This window comes from Lineus longissimus, chromosome 5 (genome assembly GCF_910592395.1).
Source record: "Lineus longissimus chromosome 5, tnLinLong1.2, whole genome shotgun sequence".
In the NCBI taxonomy this organism is placed as follows: domain Eukaryota; kingdom Metazoa; phylum Nemertea; class Pilidiophora; order Heteronemertea; family Lineidae; genus Lineus; species Lineus longissimus.
Genome location: NC_088312.1, coordinates 3926297 through 3943092, shown reverse-complemented (window position 1 = coordinate 3943092; position 16796 = coordinate 3926297). Strand labels below are relative to the sequence as shown.

Sequence of the window (16796 nt, the reverse complement as noted above, 5' to 3'; positions counted from 1 at the left end):
ACATGAAACACCTTGCAGAGAGTTTGTACATCCAAGGGAGGCATGGCACACCCTGTGGAGAGATTGTGCATTAAGTGGGGACATGGCACACCTTAAAGTAACATGCCACTGCACTCTGTAGTGAGAATGCAGTTAGGACATGGCACACCATGCCGAAACCGCATAAACTCGGTAGAGAGTTTGCACATCCAGAAGAGACATGGTACATAATGTGAAGACAAGGCAAATCTGGTACAGACAAGGCACAACCAGTAGAGACACTGTGACTGTACATCCCGTAGGGAGATGGAACATCCAGTAAGAACACGCATGGCACACACAATGTAGAATCTCTACAGGGAGGGCACACCCCTAGAGATGCCACATCAAGTAGAGCCATGCTAAGAGATGCCACATCCAGTACAGCAGACATGACCTGCCTTGTAGAGCGATGTCACAGTCGTAAGGGACATGACACACCGTGTAGAAGCATGGCTTACCATGTTGGGATATGACTTGTAGAGACATGGCACACCCTTCAGAAACATCTACGATACACCACGGGCGGTGATTATCAGTCGTCCTTAATTCTCCTCCTTTCACCGCCGATAACTCCCGCCAGGTAATCTGTCGGGCGCACCATCATAAACGGGTGGCCAATCAAATTGATCGACACAAAGTAACTGAATGACGGTCTGAATTGATAGTGCCAACCTCCGGACCAGGTTACAACATGCACTGTGCATTTGGGTCAGGTCAGCATCCCTGGAACCGTTACTCATTGAACACCTGGTCTTCAATTATGATGGTGTCTCGTACGACAACCACGAGAGTGAGTGTAATATTAGTGTAAGGAAGGGAATGCAGGGAGACTTCAGATAAAGTAACAGCCCTTTTGACGGCCGATCAGGGGGAGTTATCGGTGGTGAAGGATGTATATACGCACAACGACGGTGGATCGGCATGGCATTTACAGGATCGTTTGCCATCTTTTCTCAAAGGCCACGTGCGGCTGCCATTTTATGTCTAAGTAACCCGCTCGCAGGGTCGCTCACTTCGGCCTGGCGCGAGATGAGGCACTTGTACCAAAAAGAACGCACTGGCGCTTACTCGCGCAAGCACCGCGGAAGTAATCGAACACGCTATTTGAGAGAGAACGGGTGGTAGTGGTAATAGCATAGCAGCGTCCCCTTAAGAAATACCGGTAGCACAAAAATGACAAATAATATGATTTGTTTTGTCCAATATCATTGATCGATATAAATTTGTATTTCAGTTCATTCACCACTCCCACTGCACTCCCGTGCTAGACCTGTAAATTCGTCAAAATCTAATAGCCCTTGAAAGTCAAAGTGTATGACGGTAAAGGAACTGTAAAACTCGTCTGCAAGCTCTAGCGAACTCACACAACTGTTTGACATGGGGGAACCTCCCAAAGCCCGTCCTTCCGACATGTTTTAGTCAGGCTCCCCACAAGGTGAGCCATGCTTCTACATGATGTCCCATGTCCCCAGAGAATGTGTCATCTCTCTACAGGTTGTATCATGTCTCTGCTGGATGTGCCATCTCTCTACATGGCAGGGTGTGATATGTCTCTACATGGCAGGGTATGATATGTCTCTACTGGATGTGCCATCTCTCTACATGGCAGGGTGTGATATGTCTCTACATGGCAGGGTATGATATGTCTCTACTGGATGTGCCATCTCTCTACATGGCAGGGTGTGATATGTCTCTACATGGCAGGGTATGATATGTCTCTACTGGATGTGCCATCTCTCTACATGGCAGGGTGTGATATGTCTCTACATGGCAGGGTATGATATGTCTCTACTGGATGTGCCATCTCTCTACATGGCAGGGTGTGATATGTCTCTACATGGCAGGGTATGATATGTCTCTACTGGATGTGCCATCTCTCTACATGGCAGGGTGTGATATGTCTCTACATGGCAAGGTATGATATGTCTCTACTGGATGTGTCATATCGCTACATGGCAGGGTGTGATATGTCTTATGGCAGGGTATGATATGTCTCTACTGGATGTGCCATCTCTCTACATGGCAGGGTGTGATATGTCTCTACATGCCAGGGTATGATATGTCTCTACTGGATGTGCCATCTTTCTACATGGCAGGGTGTGATATGTCTCTACATGGCAGGGTGCGATATGTCTCTACATGCCAGGTTGTGATATGTCTCCACTGGATGTGCCATCTCTCTACATAGCATTGGAAAGTAGATAAATGACACAACATGGCACATCTAAGTGTGGAGACATACATGTAGCAAGGTACATGGACTTGTCTTCAAGAGCACATCCAGATGAACACGCGGTCAATTGGCCAGAACACACAGATTTAGAAAATTGGAGATGGGAATTCAAAATCCTCCAACATTGCAGTCCTCCAAGTGTTCCTCTATACTTGGATTGTTCCTTCAGTTCAGACCATGTTGGTAAAAAAGTGTTGGTAAACTTTTCGATGCATTAACAAACACAAACTCATCAGTTACAATTTTACTCTTTATTACAAAAATGTTTGGGATCATCATGCCTATGTCCTACCACATAGAATAATTATTTTACATGGCAACCATAAATATTATTCTACTATCATTGTACACTGTACCAGAACAGAAAAAGAAGAATTTAGCTTTTGTGGGTACCACTGCCTTCATCAATACACATTACCATACAGTGTGTCCCAAAAAAGGTCACTTTAGCCATTGACCAAAAAAACAGATTGAAGAAGCGTTCAACATGTTTGTGCCTCTCCAGTGACATTCTTGCTGTGACAGGCTCTTATAAATTGAAGGGATTGAATAAGTTTGCATCAACTTTTTCCCTTATAAGGAACTATACATGGGCGCATATGCACCAAAGGGAAAAATGCAAGTACATGTATATAACATAATGTACATGTACATATCAGACTTTAATATGGTGCTCAATGGTAAGGGATCAAAATCCCCAAATCGCAAGATATTAACTTTGGAAAGGAGCCTCAAAACAATTAACATAAGATTTGATTGACAGGTAATTAGGTAATGTTAACTTGATCTTCTTCATTGCACCTCAGCATTGACCAATAACTAGTGTGTTAAAACTCTTTGGTAATATTTTGTGACATTTCCCCGATTTCTACTTGCTCTTTACTGGTAAACCCATTAAAATACTGTACATGCCTACTTCAACTGACAAACTGGAACCTCAATCATTTTCTCACGAACTTGGACTATTTGGTGAACATGTAGTTTCCCAGTGACTTGATTCTAAAAAAGTTCTCCCCAACCTGTCCATTCAAAGTACAATGTAGTTTGCCAAGTGAGAAGCAAAATTATTTTGTTCAAACGCAGCATTTTTTCAATTTGACAACAGCAGACCGACATCTTTGGAGAATTCAGACCTAAAATCACTGCACGTTGATTATGAGAGACTTTAAGAAACATGCAGTGGCCACAATTAACGTACTTGACATGCGAGTCAAACGAAATTGAAATTGTAACTTATATGCACCATGATTTGACCATCTAAAATATTCACCGTGTAAAACTATCATAGCGTCATTTGCGCTGGTGTCAGTAGTACAATATAGGCGTTCGGAAGGAAAATACACCACACTGGTGTAAGTTATTTAGAATGATATGCAGCAATTGCAAAGAAATTGTTCCTGACAAGATGAAGCGACAGAAAATAATCAGTTGGGGTAACATACGGCATCATACCAAGGGAAGAGACAGAATGCATCACGTATTTGTTCACGAAAGTAAAGGAAATCGGCTATCTAAATCATTAACTCCAATTGTGCATAACTGCACAGACTATTTTTCTTTAAGAAAAAAAGGTTCACCTTTGTGCACGTTGAGCACAAACAGAAGTGCAGGGCGTCTGAAGTGCCATTTTGGGTACCTTAGTGATACATATACAATACATAGAAATCACTTTAACATCTTGCTATCAAGTGCTACAATTGCCATGTTCATGTATGTGGTACTTACATGTAGTAATAACATTGGAGGCTAGGCTCTACATATGAAAACTTTTTCATCGTATTTCAAAATCGAATTTACTTTATCCAGTATATGTATATTGGTGGAGTTTATTTAGAGACACGAAGTGCAATTTGGAGAAAATAATGCAACAGCGTCACGTAAGAAATTCTAGCTCAATTGTTTGCAGCACTGGAGCTGTAGCCCTTAATAGGGTATAATTAAACATCAACTCAATTAAATTTCAGACAATTAGTATCTACATCAAAATGTATCTCATATATTACATATACTTCGATCTATATATCAATATTTATATGGCATGGAACTCATGTCCGTATCATCTCAAATTGACCAAAGTAGCCTGTAGGCCTACATTTGTGCTGAGGTTTGTATATGAATGCACAGGACCTGTCTCTCAAGTCAAGATGGGATGAACAGACGATTATTCTCCTTTTTGAGTATATACAGACGCTACACAACAGATACTGAAGTGTCCATTTCTTTCCATTTTTCACAACCAAAACATATTCACTGCTACCACTATCATGTGAAGAAAGTCAAAAGTGAAGTTGAAATCATTTAACCGAATAAAAACTCTATAACACTGATACTTTGGAGTACATTATACTATACAGTTTATTTTCAGAAATAGACTTTTCAGATTTATGGACCGACCCACACTGCTATCAATTGTTCAAGAACCGATCCACCTCGCTAAAGTCTAATAGGGCTACCTGCAGTTCTCTGATCTGTACAATGGCTTAACCATATGAATGTCATCAGACTTATGTAGCGGAATTGGAAAATATAAAGTATTCAACAGCCAGGCCTCAGTTACGAACAACAGAATCCACTTGATGCGTATCATTTTTATGGAGATTATTAAAGGAGGAGTCGAGCAAGCTAACATGTCAAATTCCCTAATGAGGAAGGTTTTTAAATACATCTTGACATGCATCGACGTGTACCTGTTTGTGCATAAAGCCTTCAAACATACCGGTATGTCCGTAGCACCATCTCCAGAGTACACTGCGGGTGCGACACTTTTTCTTACTTATCAGCGGTTTCTACGACACTTTCTTATTTTGTCCAACAATTGTCTGACTTCATCAGATTTTTCTCAAAAGCTTGGAATTCAGAAACCATCAAAATGATCAGAGTGTGATCAAAGGTTGATTGGTCCCTTTGAACTTCACATTATTAAAGATGGCTGTTGAAACATGCTCTGCTCCTCCTTTGACTAAAGAATCATAAGAATTAGCTGCTTTATTTCATTTCAGAATTAGCTGACCAGAATGTTTACTTGTATATGGTGTATCAATTGCACATATATATTCTGCTCGACCTGAGACCAAATAAAGTTTAGGTCCACAATAGCCATAGCAAGAACTGGAAGAACTGAAAACACTTCAACCGGATTTAACTCAAATTGAGCAGACACTAAATGCACAAACAGTGTCTCAAATACAATAAAAACTGCCTAATTTACTCTGAATCAGAATAATGCCCCTCCGAGAAGGAGTATGCATGCCCAAATGGAGGATAGGCAACCATATTGCTTATATATTAAATTAAGCACGGATCTATACTTGAGGATAGGCAACCATATTGCTTATACATTAAATTAAGCACGGATCTATACTTGAGGATAGGCAACCATATTGCTTATATATTAAATTAAGCACGGATCTATACTTGATTAAATGGGTTACAATAAACCGATTTGATGCACAAAAAGTTGTCGGATTTCATGTTCAGGCTTAACTTGGATTTGTTTTCATAGAATATCTTATTTATGGAGGCAAGGAAAAATTATTTTTTCCAAGAGATTGATCTCAAGCAAGGGAGGGTGCTTAAACGGGCAACATCTAATTCTGCAACAGATGTGCCTGTGACCTTCCCAAACAACCCAAGATTAGTACTTGACAGAGTGTATCAAAAAAATGTGAAGAGCTTGAGCTTTCTTTCACTGGGTTTCCAGGATGCAGAGAAAAATAGAGTGTCCTGAAAAAGCGTCAGGCTGACACTAACAGTTATTCCTGAGTTCTGAGGAGGGGCGCTGATATACCGGTAGTGTGCACAAGCTGTCTTTAAATGTCTGCATAAGTTTTCTGATCCTGCCTCAAACTTACCCTCGATACAAATACTCTGTAAACTCCATCAATGCCAGCCTGGCTTTGTCTCAAGGCACTCATTCTTTAAGCATATACAGGGTGTCACAGTATGAAACAAGATATGATATGATTTTGTAACAAGACTATGCTTTGTTTTGCCGAGCATATATCGCGATAATCAGCTGTCTGATTCATACAATTGCAATCTTTTAGGGACACCCTGGGCAGAAGAGTCTGGTGTCTGCATCATTTTGAAACACCCTGTAAAAGTTGATGACAAACAATACTGTACAACACTTTCATCTGACTGTAAAAGGCAGATTACCTGGTTCCTAACTTGTGAGTAGAAATATTAACCCTTTTATGTTTAATAACTTACATTAATCCCTTATTAACTTACATGGGTTTCACCAAAATTAGATCAGGAAGCTTCTTGTAGTATGTGAACAGATTTAGAAATTGTCAAACTTTACTTTTGGAGCCAGGACAGAAGGTACTTTTTACAGCGTGCTGACCAATTTCTGTGTTCCAATTCACTAAAAATATTTTCTTCACTTATTTCTTAAACATGTTAAAAACCATAAAAGTGTAAACGAACCGATGATTCAGAGATACTCAGCTCTCTTCAAACTCTTTATGACATCTACATGTAGTTCATGTGTATAGAAGCATTACCGGTGATTATGAAATACCCAGCCTCTTGAAAAATCGAATGCATCCTCTCAAGATTCTGCATGTACCAAGATGTAACAAATATCATTGTGCTGTCAAGATTTATTGTGCTGTCAAGATTAAAAAGAAGACTAAATATACTGATCTAGCTTTTGGGTTTACTACTGTAAGACCAAAACCCTATCACTTCAATTACTTCAGTTACTTTTAAAGTAAATAGGTATTTGGTGAGACCTAGCGTCAGTCAAAAGATAACAAGTTGAAACGCCAACAAAATTGGCCGTATTTATAAAATCATAATCCATATTCAAGTTAGTATGAATCTTATATTTACAGAATTCCAAAGAACACTTTTCGAGGGAAAGAAATACGGAAGAAATAAACAATGTAAAGTAGACAATGTAAACAGACTTCCCCGGCACAAATAAACAGGTCATCATTCAGAAGACACCATGTTTAGAGAGAAACTAATGAGAGATATTGCTGGAACTGTGACACGACATCAAGACATTATTTAATGTTTCTAAATGATAATAATGGCATATACCACGAACTGAATTGAGTCCTTTGATGTGTATACACAGGCCTCCTAAACGATACAACGTCAGGCACGATTGACGACATAAGCAAGTCTGAACCATACAGACAGTACCATTGTATTCCAAATAGATAGCGTTATTTTAACACCACAATTTATAAACGCATATATATAGTATCAGATATGGATTGCGCAACAGGAGTGCTCACTGGAGTTGTGACCATTGAAGAATCACCTTTATCTAATTAAGGGCTGTATATTGGCTTCAAGACGTAGCTTAACTGACTATATTATTTTCCATTGGATATAAAGCTGATAATTGAGTAAAACCAGGAATGAGTATAACGTTGCAAAAAATTGTACAACCTATGTGATGTGATGCTGCTAATATCGTTTGTGATGAGATGTGTTTAGATTAGTTCCTAATTGTTTGTCAGATGGCGTTGGTGAACACTGCAATCGGCATTGTTTTTATGATAGGTTGCCTCGATCATGTGACTGTCAACTTCTCCAATTGCAGGGATCACATATTGATTGAGATTATTATAACAATGCAGCCGTGATAACATCTCATCATAATACATGCAGATGCAATAGGCCTTCCAACTGTCCTATTTTAGCCAATGTCTGACGTTCGGATACCAGTCAAGAGCTACATATTGACGCGGATGAATAAAAAAGTGAACAAGTTTTACTGCATGTAGCTGACATGTATAGTACTGGTGTTAAAAATATGTTTCGCCATAGTCGAGGTTGCTCATAGTACTGGTGTTAAAAATACGTTTCGCCATAGTCGAGGTTGCTCATAGATGCGACACTGCATGTGCATCGGGGAAGAAGGAGGAAAATATTGCTGGTCTCATGGTGCATCTTCATCTGCTGATCTTCATGCACAAACTTCAACAAAATCACATGAATTTATCACCATGCCGATTCATACGCAATTTACAAAATTTGCAGCTCTGTGGACAGACGGTTGGGGTACTTGCTGAAATTTGCTTCAATAAATATCACTTTCCTGATCAGAGTTAGATTTAATTCATATACATTCATCTTAACCATACATGACAGCCTACTCCTCACACAAGCGTGAACGAAGTGCCAATTAGTGATAGATAGTAGAGACACCTATCTGCAACTTCGTTAAACTTAATCGTGCCCCCCCCCGGCTCCTGCCTACAGTTGCCTTTAAGAAAAGGTTCACGGCAACGCCCATATTTAGTACGTTATTGCTGTTATGCAATCAATCACAATGTTACAATTAACTCATTTTCAAACATCAAATAAAGAGTTGAGAATGTAAAGAAGCCAAGGTACTACAGATGTTCTGTTATTATATGGTACACTGCACTAACCACTTTCATGGCACAAAAGTAAAGCTGATGTTATCATACACATAAAGAAGTATGAACATGAGAAGCTATAGCTAAAAAAATTAAATCCATATTCCTGATTATTTATATCCAAGTTCATGATGATCGCTGTGACCATCATTCTCTTACCGGCAGACGTTATGGCGGACTACTATTTGAAATCAAAAGCCCATTACTTCAAAGTTATGGGTTTCTTGCTTGAAATAATGGGTTTTTGTTGAAATGCATAAGGACGATGGACAGAAAGTTAACCATTTGCAGACTTATACTGCAGCCATGCATTATAAAAATAAGTTTATTGTCAAAAATGTTGTAAAGTTTTCCCCCTGACATTTTTTTCCTTTGTTGCACAGCATGCAAATGTCAGACCCCCGAAATAAAAGACCAGATTATTGGAAATTGCTAAAAATTTAAAAATTAACCAAAACTCCAATAAATATTCATAACAAAACACCAAAAAATACAAACAGTGTCAAATACTTTTTACTTTATATCGGGAATTTTTTTAATTCTTGCTCGATCATTGTTGTCAATCTGCAAAAGTTGAACATTCCTTGTGTGTTAATTTTTGGTGAATTGATGCATCGTATTTGCTGAATAACCATCTGATACAACAACCCAGAAAATCATCTCTCACCAGAAAAACAATGATTACATTTGTAGAGCGGTGAATCCAGTGAATTATAAAATCATGCTGGCATCCTACTAGGCCCTGGAATATTAATGCAATTTTACATCCACAACATTCATTGTAACTGTGGGGCTCTTTATGCAAATACAGAAAAACCTGAACCCATTATAGGTAAATCTATTTAGGTATTTTTGAATTGAAAAATGCAAATATTCCAGAAATTTCTGCTGAAATTTTAACGATTTCGAGAATAGTTTTGGTTGGTACTGGTTATATAGAACATTCCAGAACCACCATGCCCTTAAACCATGTGAATTATCTGCGAAATGTGGCTTTAATTGCATTGTTTCGAGTTGAAAGGTGTTCAATATTACAGTATGGAAGCCTCAGGTTACATATATGCCCAATTGTATTCCAATCAAACGTTGCCGGAATAACGTATCATATGATTACATAGAATACACTGGAGAAACCAGCAATCTTAAGGTGAAACTGTTTTAGATTTCATTTGTTTTGGAAGTGTGATATTAGACACATATTGTGCTTGGAATGTTGCAATAATTAATTTCAGATGAACTTTGATAAAAACCTGAAAACTATAATCAAGCTATAGTTGCTGAATCCTGGTGATGATGTCGATGAGCACTATCACATAAAAAATATGGAAAATAAATATCAAAGGGACATACTCACTTGAAAATGCTTGGCAAACACTAATGATAATTACAGAGTTAGGCTACTGTGTATATGGGAGCCCTGATATACAAACATACATCTGAAAATTGAACATATGTCTTGATTTTCTGAGACATCCCATCAAGGGATAAGGCTTACGTAAGAATTTCTGATCCCATCTGTACGTTCAGGAACACATATGACATTTCACTTAAGTTTGCACATCTACATAACGTTACATTAAGAATAGATCAAATGAGACATCATACGGCGGTAATATATGGTCAACAACAAGTTAATCAAAATCAAAAATTGGTCGGTCAGGATGTGTATTAAAAGCAGCAATGCAGTGAGTTTCATGACTTTATAGATAAAGTATTAAAGTAAGATGTCATCAATATATCCTCTGAAAATTAGAAACTAGAAGAAAGGCCAACCTTTTCCCTCTCCCTCGTGTTCTATGTAGACAATAGCAACCGGCCTGTCAGGACATATAGAAATGCGACAGATTTTCTCCGACCAAACTACACAATCGACAGATTTTGACCCCAAATAATGGCCGTTAGTGCTGGCTCATGATCAGGTCGGAAAAAACCTGCAAGTTCCTTGTTCATGTTAATCAGTCACTGAGGCTGAGTAACATAAACCCACATCCATAGCCTGGGGCCAGGTTTCACCGAGTGAAATCTGATCGAGTCGGGCACTCGGGAAGCCGACAACCTCCTGTGTCATTGTTGTACACAATTACCCTTGGCCACGGGTAAATTCAACGGGCAACAGAGCAAAAGATCGGGAAAATTAATATTCTCTAATTTCCTATGACAACTTGATTCATGTATCTCTTTACTATGGCCTTAAAACCATTCTTTATAGTCTGTGTGATTAATTTGCGAGTTGATTTGGCAAAAATAACATGGAGGGTTCAGATCTCATGGACACGAAGTAAAGTTCTTATGCCTCGAGCAAGATGAAGTTCAATTCAAACTCTTTCTTTTGGACTCACAATTACATGTGGATGGGAGTTTTCCAGAGCTTTCTCGAAACCATTGAAATGACACGCTGTTCATACATTTGTAAATGTTTCACGAATTTAGTGTTTTGATCCATTCAAAGGTCATCAGAGGTCAAAGCAATACTAACCTGAATGGATAATCCAAAATTTAATAGTTTAATTTCAAATGTGAGGAAATATCAAAATGGCATTTTTGTTTTAAGCATCTCACAAACAAGCCATTTCATGGCTGTGACCTGCAATTCTCTGAATGCTTTAGTGTTTCTAAACAATCTGTTAGGCAACATTATCTATCTGTGCCATCCTCGAATGAAAAAATCCAGATATTATGGCCTAAACCAAAGGTTACATCTCCAAGCGATAAGCACAAAAAGGGGTAAGCTTTGAAAACTGAGATACATGTATGAGACCCTTTATTTGGCTGAAGGCAACACAATAGCATGATACACCAAGGATCTAAAGTCATCAGACAGTAATATAAGGTGACACTGCTCAAAGTGTGAAAAGAACTTTTTTGTCAGCCCAACTTATGATACATGAAAGGAATCATCCAATAAAAAAATGACCACCCCTATTATTGCATCAGGATCTCATGTTATCAGACAGAGAGACATAAAATGGTTTTGCCATACCATCCGTGCCCCGTGTGTTGGCGCATAAACGACATTTCCCAATAGGGACATTTAGTCTCACCTCGTATTGGCTAGGAAATGGATTCAATATTCTCTTGAAGTCTGAGTACAAGCATCCCAGGCCTACTGGGATTTGTCTGTATACTAAGTCTCAAGTATTTTACAGAGCATCTCTACAACAGATCACCCTCACTATCAATGACACAATGTCCCGTGAACTATAGTGCCAATTCCCATTTCCCGGTTCGACCTCAGTCGGTATTTGGGACACTTCTTTATCAGCACGTCTCAAAACCAGTCTACTTGTACCTTTAAAGGATTTTTCAATCAGAGATGCAGACGGTGGGTACGATATCAAGGAACTTGCGTTTCAAAGTATATTGCATCAGCAGACAAGCTAGACACACTACCCACGAAATGGACCTACCAGAAAAGGTCTTAACAGGCGAACAGAACTCGATAAAACGGGCAGGGATAGGGCAAACCTAAGAAATGTTGATAACATTTTGGGAGCTACAGGCAGGGTCGGGTCAGTGCAAACAAGACACTGTGGATGCACGGTCTTACTACACCGCTTCTTCCAAATTTTACTGGAATCCGACATTCACAACTTGAAGAGTTTCTAATTTTGAGAGGATATTTATTGACAAAGCAAAAAGGTTAAATTCACTGAATTCAATGATTAAAGAGTTTACCAGGAGTCACTTTTATCATTTAAGTCAACAACAGCATCGCTAAAGAAACCAGCAGAAAACCCCTTTATTTTTGTGATTTTTACTTCTATTAACATTGATGAAAATTATTTAATTGGCAACTGGAATGTTTTCAATTATTCTCACAAAAAAGAAGAGGTCTTTTCTAAGTATTTGAATGAAAAAATACCATTATACATGTTTATCGTACTGAAGCACATGTGCAATATATAGTATGTCCCAGAAAAATAAAAATTTGGTTCTTGAACAACAATGTGAGGGAAATATGATGTAATATACATACAAATCTCAGTACAAATCAGCTATAATCAGCTCCCATCTTTTCTTTAGCCAATAGGCTAGATTTGCAAATGTTCGGCACTTTCATATAATAAATTGCGCACACCTTTTTCAGAACATGCTGTTTATGAATTACATACTAGTTTTATAGTAGAAAATGGTCGCCCTTAAACAATGTTAAAAATGTACAGTCAACATACATACTTTGGATTGCGGTAAGCAGGCAGTTCTTCACAGTTGTTTCCAACGAATTCAACTGCTAGGTGTGCATTATTTTGGCAGTAAAATGGCACAAATTTGAACACAGATGATGGTTATTGTATTCAGTTTGGTAAAAACATCATACCAATGGTGCGAGAGTGTAAGTATTGAGTAATTTGCCGGAAAATACACACAATTTTCACATCAAATATACTAGTCGCTTTGGCCGTGCCATGTCAGAACATCCAGACTTGAAGCTGACACAATTATTTTCCAATAATACCAGGCAATACTTCAAAAAAGTAAATAAAACCATCATAACAGACCTCGTCTTCTTGCTAAAAATATTATAACTGAAAGTTCCTCATCTGAATGCAATATTTTGTATAACTTACAACGAACCAATGATTACCGGAAAGAGCGAGAAGACACCGGCTGTTGGCAGTACATTTAGCAACCTGATCTATGTGACTGAGCACTCAAAGACCCTAGCAGAGAGACAACAATATTCACTTGATAATCAAGCCTATACAGGGTGCGCCAAAAGGTATCCTAGCTTTGGTTCTACCAATTGTTTTTTGTAAACTAAAAGGCAAGTGAGGCTTCCGAATCATGCTTTTTAGCTAAAGGAACTAAAAGCCCCCAAATAATGTTGTATTGTAGCAAAAGTTGGCTGGGATACTATTTGGGAAACTGCCTCGTACGTGAAAGTAATAAATAAATACACTATTAATATACTCTGAGTAGCTTGCCGGTTTTATCAACAATACCGGTGAGAAAGTCATCCGCGTATCTCTTTCAGATTGCTATGAGAATATGGCTCCGATACTAAAGCCATTATAAACATTTGTCTTCATCTTATAAGTTTCACATTTTAATGTCCAACATGGGCACGACTTAACACTGAATTGGCAGGCTCTGTTTTGAGAGCAAATATGGCCACCCTTATGTTCAGTATGGCCGCCATACAGCCGGATCCTGAGATGATGATGAACTAGATGTTGTTGTTGTTGTCGTTTCCTGCCTCGATGAATGTGTTGTTGAAATAGTTTTTGATACACTACTAACACTTTCAGAATTTCTTTCAGAATTTCTTTCAGAGTTTCGCGAAGTTTCCCGCGGATTGCTGCTGGATGAGGAACTATCTTCGTTGTGAGTTTGTGAGGAATTTGGCAATGTTTGTGAGGATGGAGCCAAAGGCCCATGTGCTGCGCGTGCAAGGTCATTGCTCCTGGCCCCTAATGCGAGTTCATAAGGTCGGACATCAGTCCGGTCCCCATGGCGATGAAGCTGGTTATAGAGGTCATGCTGATATGAAGACGCAGAGGGGTTACTGTAAAGATGTGGGTAAAGGAACGAGGTTGGTAAAACTGATGGCGATGTGTTTAAATATGGCGATGTGGCAAGTGAATTCTGAGGACTAGTTGAGCCGAAAAATCCATGTGCTGAGATAAGAGGGTATCCGCTGTGTGAGACCGGTAGGTGTAGAGTTGTGATGGCACGGCCTTGCTCCAGAAGAGACGAGTTTGAGCTACCATGATAAAGACTTGGTGTTGAGGAAAAGATATGTCGCGGATCCATTAAATGCTCTGAGAACCTCGGGTCTGTAAAACGTAGCTCTGCGTGATATCGAGGGAGTACTACAGGAAGTCTGGAATCCATCGGAAGCCGGGCCTCAAGACTGAGATGCCCGTCTGAATTTCCACGTTCGTTTCGAGTTGAGTCTGAAATAAGCTGTAACTGACGACTTTCTGACGGTGAAAGGTCTTGCCGTGATGCTGGAGAGACGTCTGTCCCGTGTAGACCAGATACGCGTGACTCGGCTAAGTGTCCGTCGTGAGCAGCCTGGCTTGTGTGGTGATGGTGTGGAGCCAGCGCTGAAAGTATAAAAATGAGTCTGTATTAAGAACTTGATTCTCTGGTGGAAAGAATTGGTGAGAAGGAGTCACCTTGGTGAATACTGAAACATAGAAAACGTGTTAAGAATTGTTTTGCAGATGGCACGTGGGCCTAAAAATACGACAATGACCACGACATGACAGTTGACTTGCTAACTATTAGGAAAAGAAGTAAATTAGTAACAGGAAATAACATTACAAAACAGCAAGAATTGTAGTTGCATGAGAGATTGCATTAAAACTCTTATAATTATCACAATCGCACACAGCAAAGAAGAGAAGGGAAAACTTCACTGTCATCTCAGAACTTTTATTGCAATTGGCTTCACCCATTCATTACCATTTAAATGAAATTGATGTTTTCACGCATGCACAGATTCTAAAAGATACAGGAAAAAGTGGTGACTGAGTCTGAGACATCGCCACACTGGCCTTCCGCCATTATATCCCGGCATCTGTTAAAAGACGATATCAAAAGGAAGTTGCTCAGACGATTTACACTCATTAACTATTGCAATTACAAGCTGACCTTTCATGTCGATTCACCTCAAGCTTATACAATGCCGAAAACACACATGGATTCTGCATGTGACTGTGTACATTGATGGACACCAATGATGATGAAACTTAAAAGAAGCAACCATAGGGCCGCATCACACCTGTATAATTAATACATCTATCGTTCACTTTAACAACGTGGTGACAATTATCCTTGTCTGGTTGATGCCATTATTCCAAGCTTTATGGTGAAATGAACTTGTCTGAATTAAGGGTCGCCCGAACCTTTTAACCAATTATCCTTGGCTACCCCTAGATTTGAGAATCGATAAATCAACACCACAAAACCTGAAGAATTTCACAAGTAGCATTTTATAATCTGACTTTGTCTAATGCCTCATACGGTTAAACCGTGAAATGTTCGCGAAATTTAAATTTGGTGAATTTGCTCTTTTTCAATTATCGTTAAACAAAATTGCAGTTGCTGACGAAATTCAATGGTTAATGCACATTAATGTTGAAATTTTCACACTTTAATAATTTGCGCTACAGCTGAAGAGCGCTACCAAAATTACCTTTTTGAGCTAAAACTACTTTGAACGTAACTAGATAATATCCTTTGTTCATGGAGATCAATTTATTACAAGTCCATGTCTAGAACTGCATGAATCCACCCCAAAGAACATGCTGGTACGATAGGCCGTGTTCCCCGAGGGTGATATCTGACCCGCCAGGCTGGAAGCCACTCCACATGACCGGAGGCCACAGGAGCAAGCTGATGGCACGGGCTAAAAGACCACATCGGAGACCGCCACCACTATACTTGACACAATAGAGTCAAACAATGGACCGGGAGATAATTTTGACGTGGTGTCATGGGTGTCGTCAATTATACTATATCAATTTAGGAGACGGGAAATTTAAACCCTAACCCTGATGGCAGAGTTCGGGTATAATTTGTGACCGCTGCGGCGTACCAAGCCAGGCGAAATGGCCGAATGACAATTGATTGTTTTTCCTGGTCTCGTCAATGGTTTGATTGGTTTGGAGCTGGTCATACCATATAAGGCATTGAGCAATATTGTTTTAGGAGCAGGTGATTTAGAGGTCAACGTGAGCCTGATCAGAATGATATTATAAAGCACTGATACACTCCAGCAAAGACTAATCATGATCTCGTGTCATGATTGTTTTAAGGTCAGTATAGTCTTTTAAATTTTCAATTCAAATGCACTTTTTAGAGGGTACATTTTTATCTAATTGAGTATCATATTATATTCCCACACTCAACAAAGTCTTTGTTGAAATAAGGAATCTATAATAAATTTCCTTCAGCATAGTTATTCATATACATGTAGGTTGATACTGATCATTTCCTTTAACTTTTTTATGTCATCCTTAAAATGACTCCTTTTGTTTTTCTTTATCTTGGAATTTTTTGACGAAAAGTTTCTTTCAGCATTGGTTCAGTTCTTTCCAACATGTCTCATTTTGATCATGATTATAGGGTCTTGTATCCTGCCCACTTTCAAAAAGCTGTCAAAGGAAATAAGTGAGTTTCATTGTAACCATAACCGTAAATGGACA

The 16796-nt window shown here is 39.0% G+C and overlaps 1 protein-coding gene across 7 annotated transcripts in view; it reads right to left on the bottom strand.

Annotated features, from left to right (window-relative positions):
* Positions 1-11044: 11044 nt before the first annotated feature.
* LOC135488693 (runt-related transcription factor 1-like) overlaps positions 11045-16796 on the bottom strand; it is a 91627-nt gene continuing 85875 nt past the window's right edge. For all 7 annotated transcript variants that reach the window (XM_064773377.1, XM_064773376.1, XM_064773379.1 and 4 more), the window contains one exon: positions 11045-14690. In XM_064773377.1, the coding sequence (XP_064629447.1) occupies positions 13765-14690 (926 nt within the window). In that variant the 3' untranslated portion in view covers positions 11045-13764. The remainder of the gene's footprint in view (positions 14691-16796) is intronic.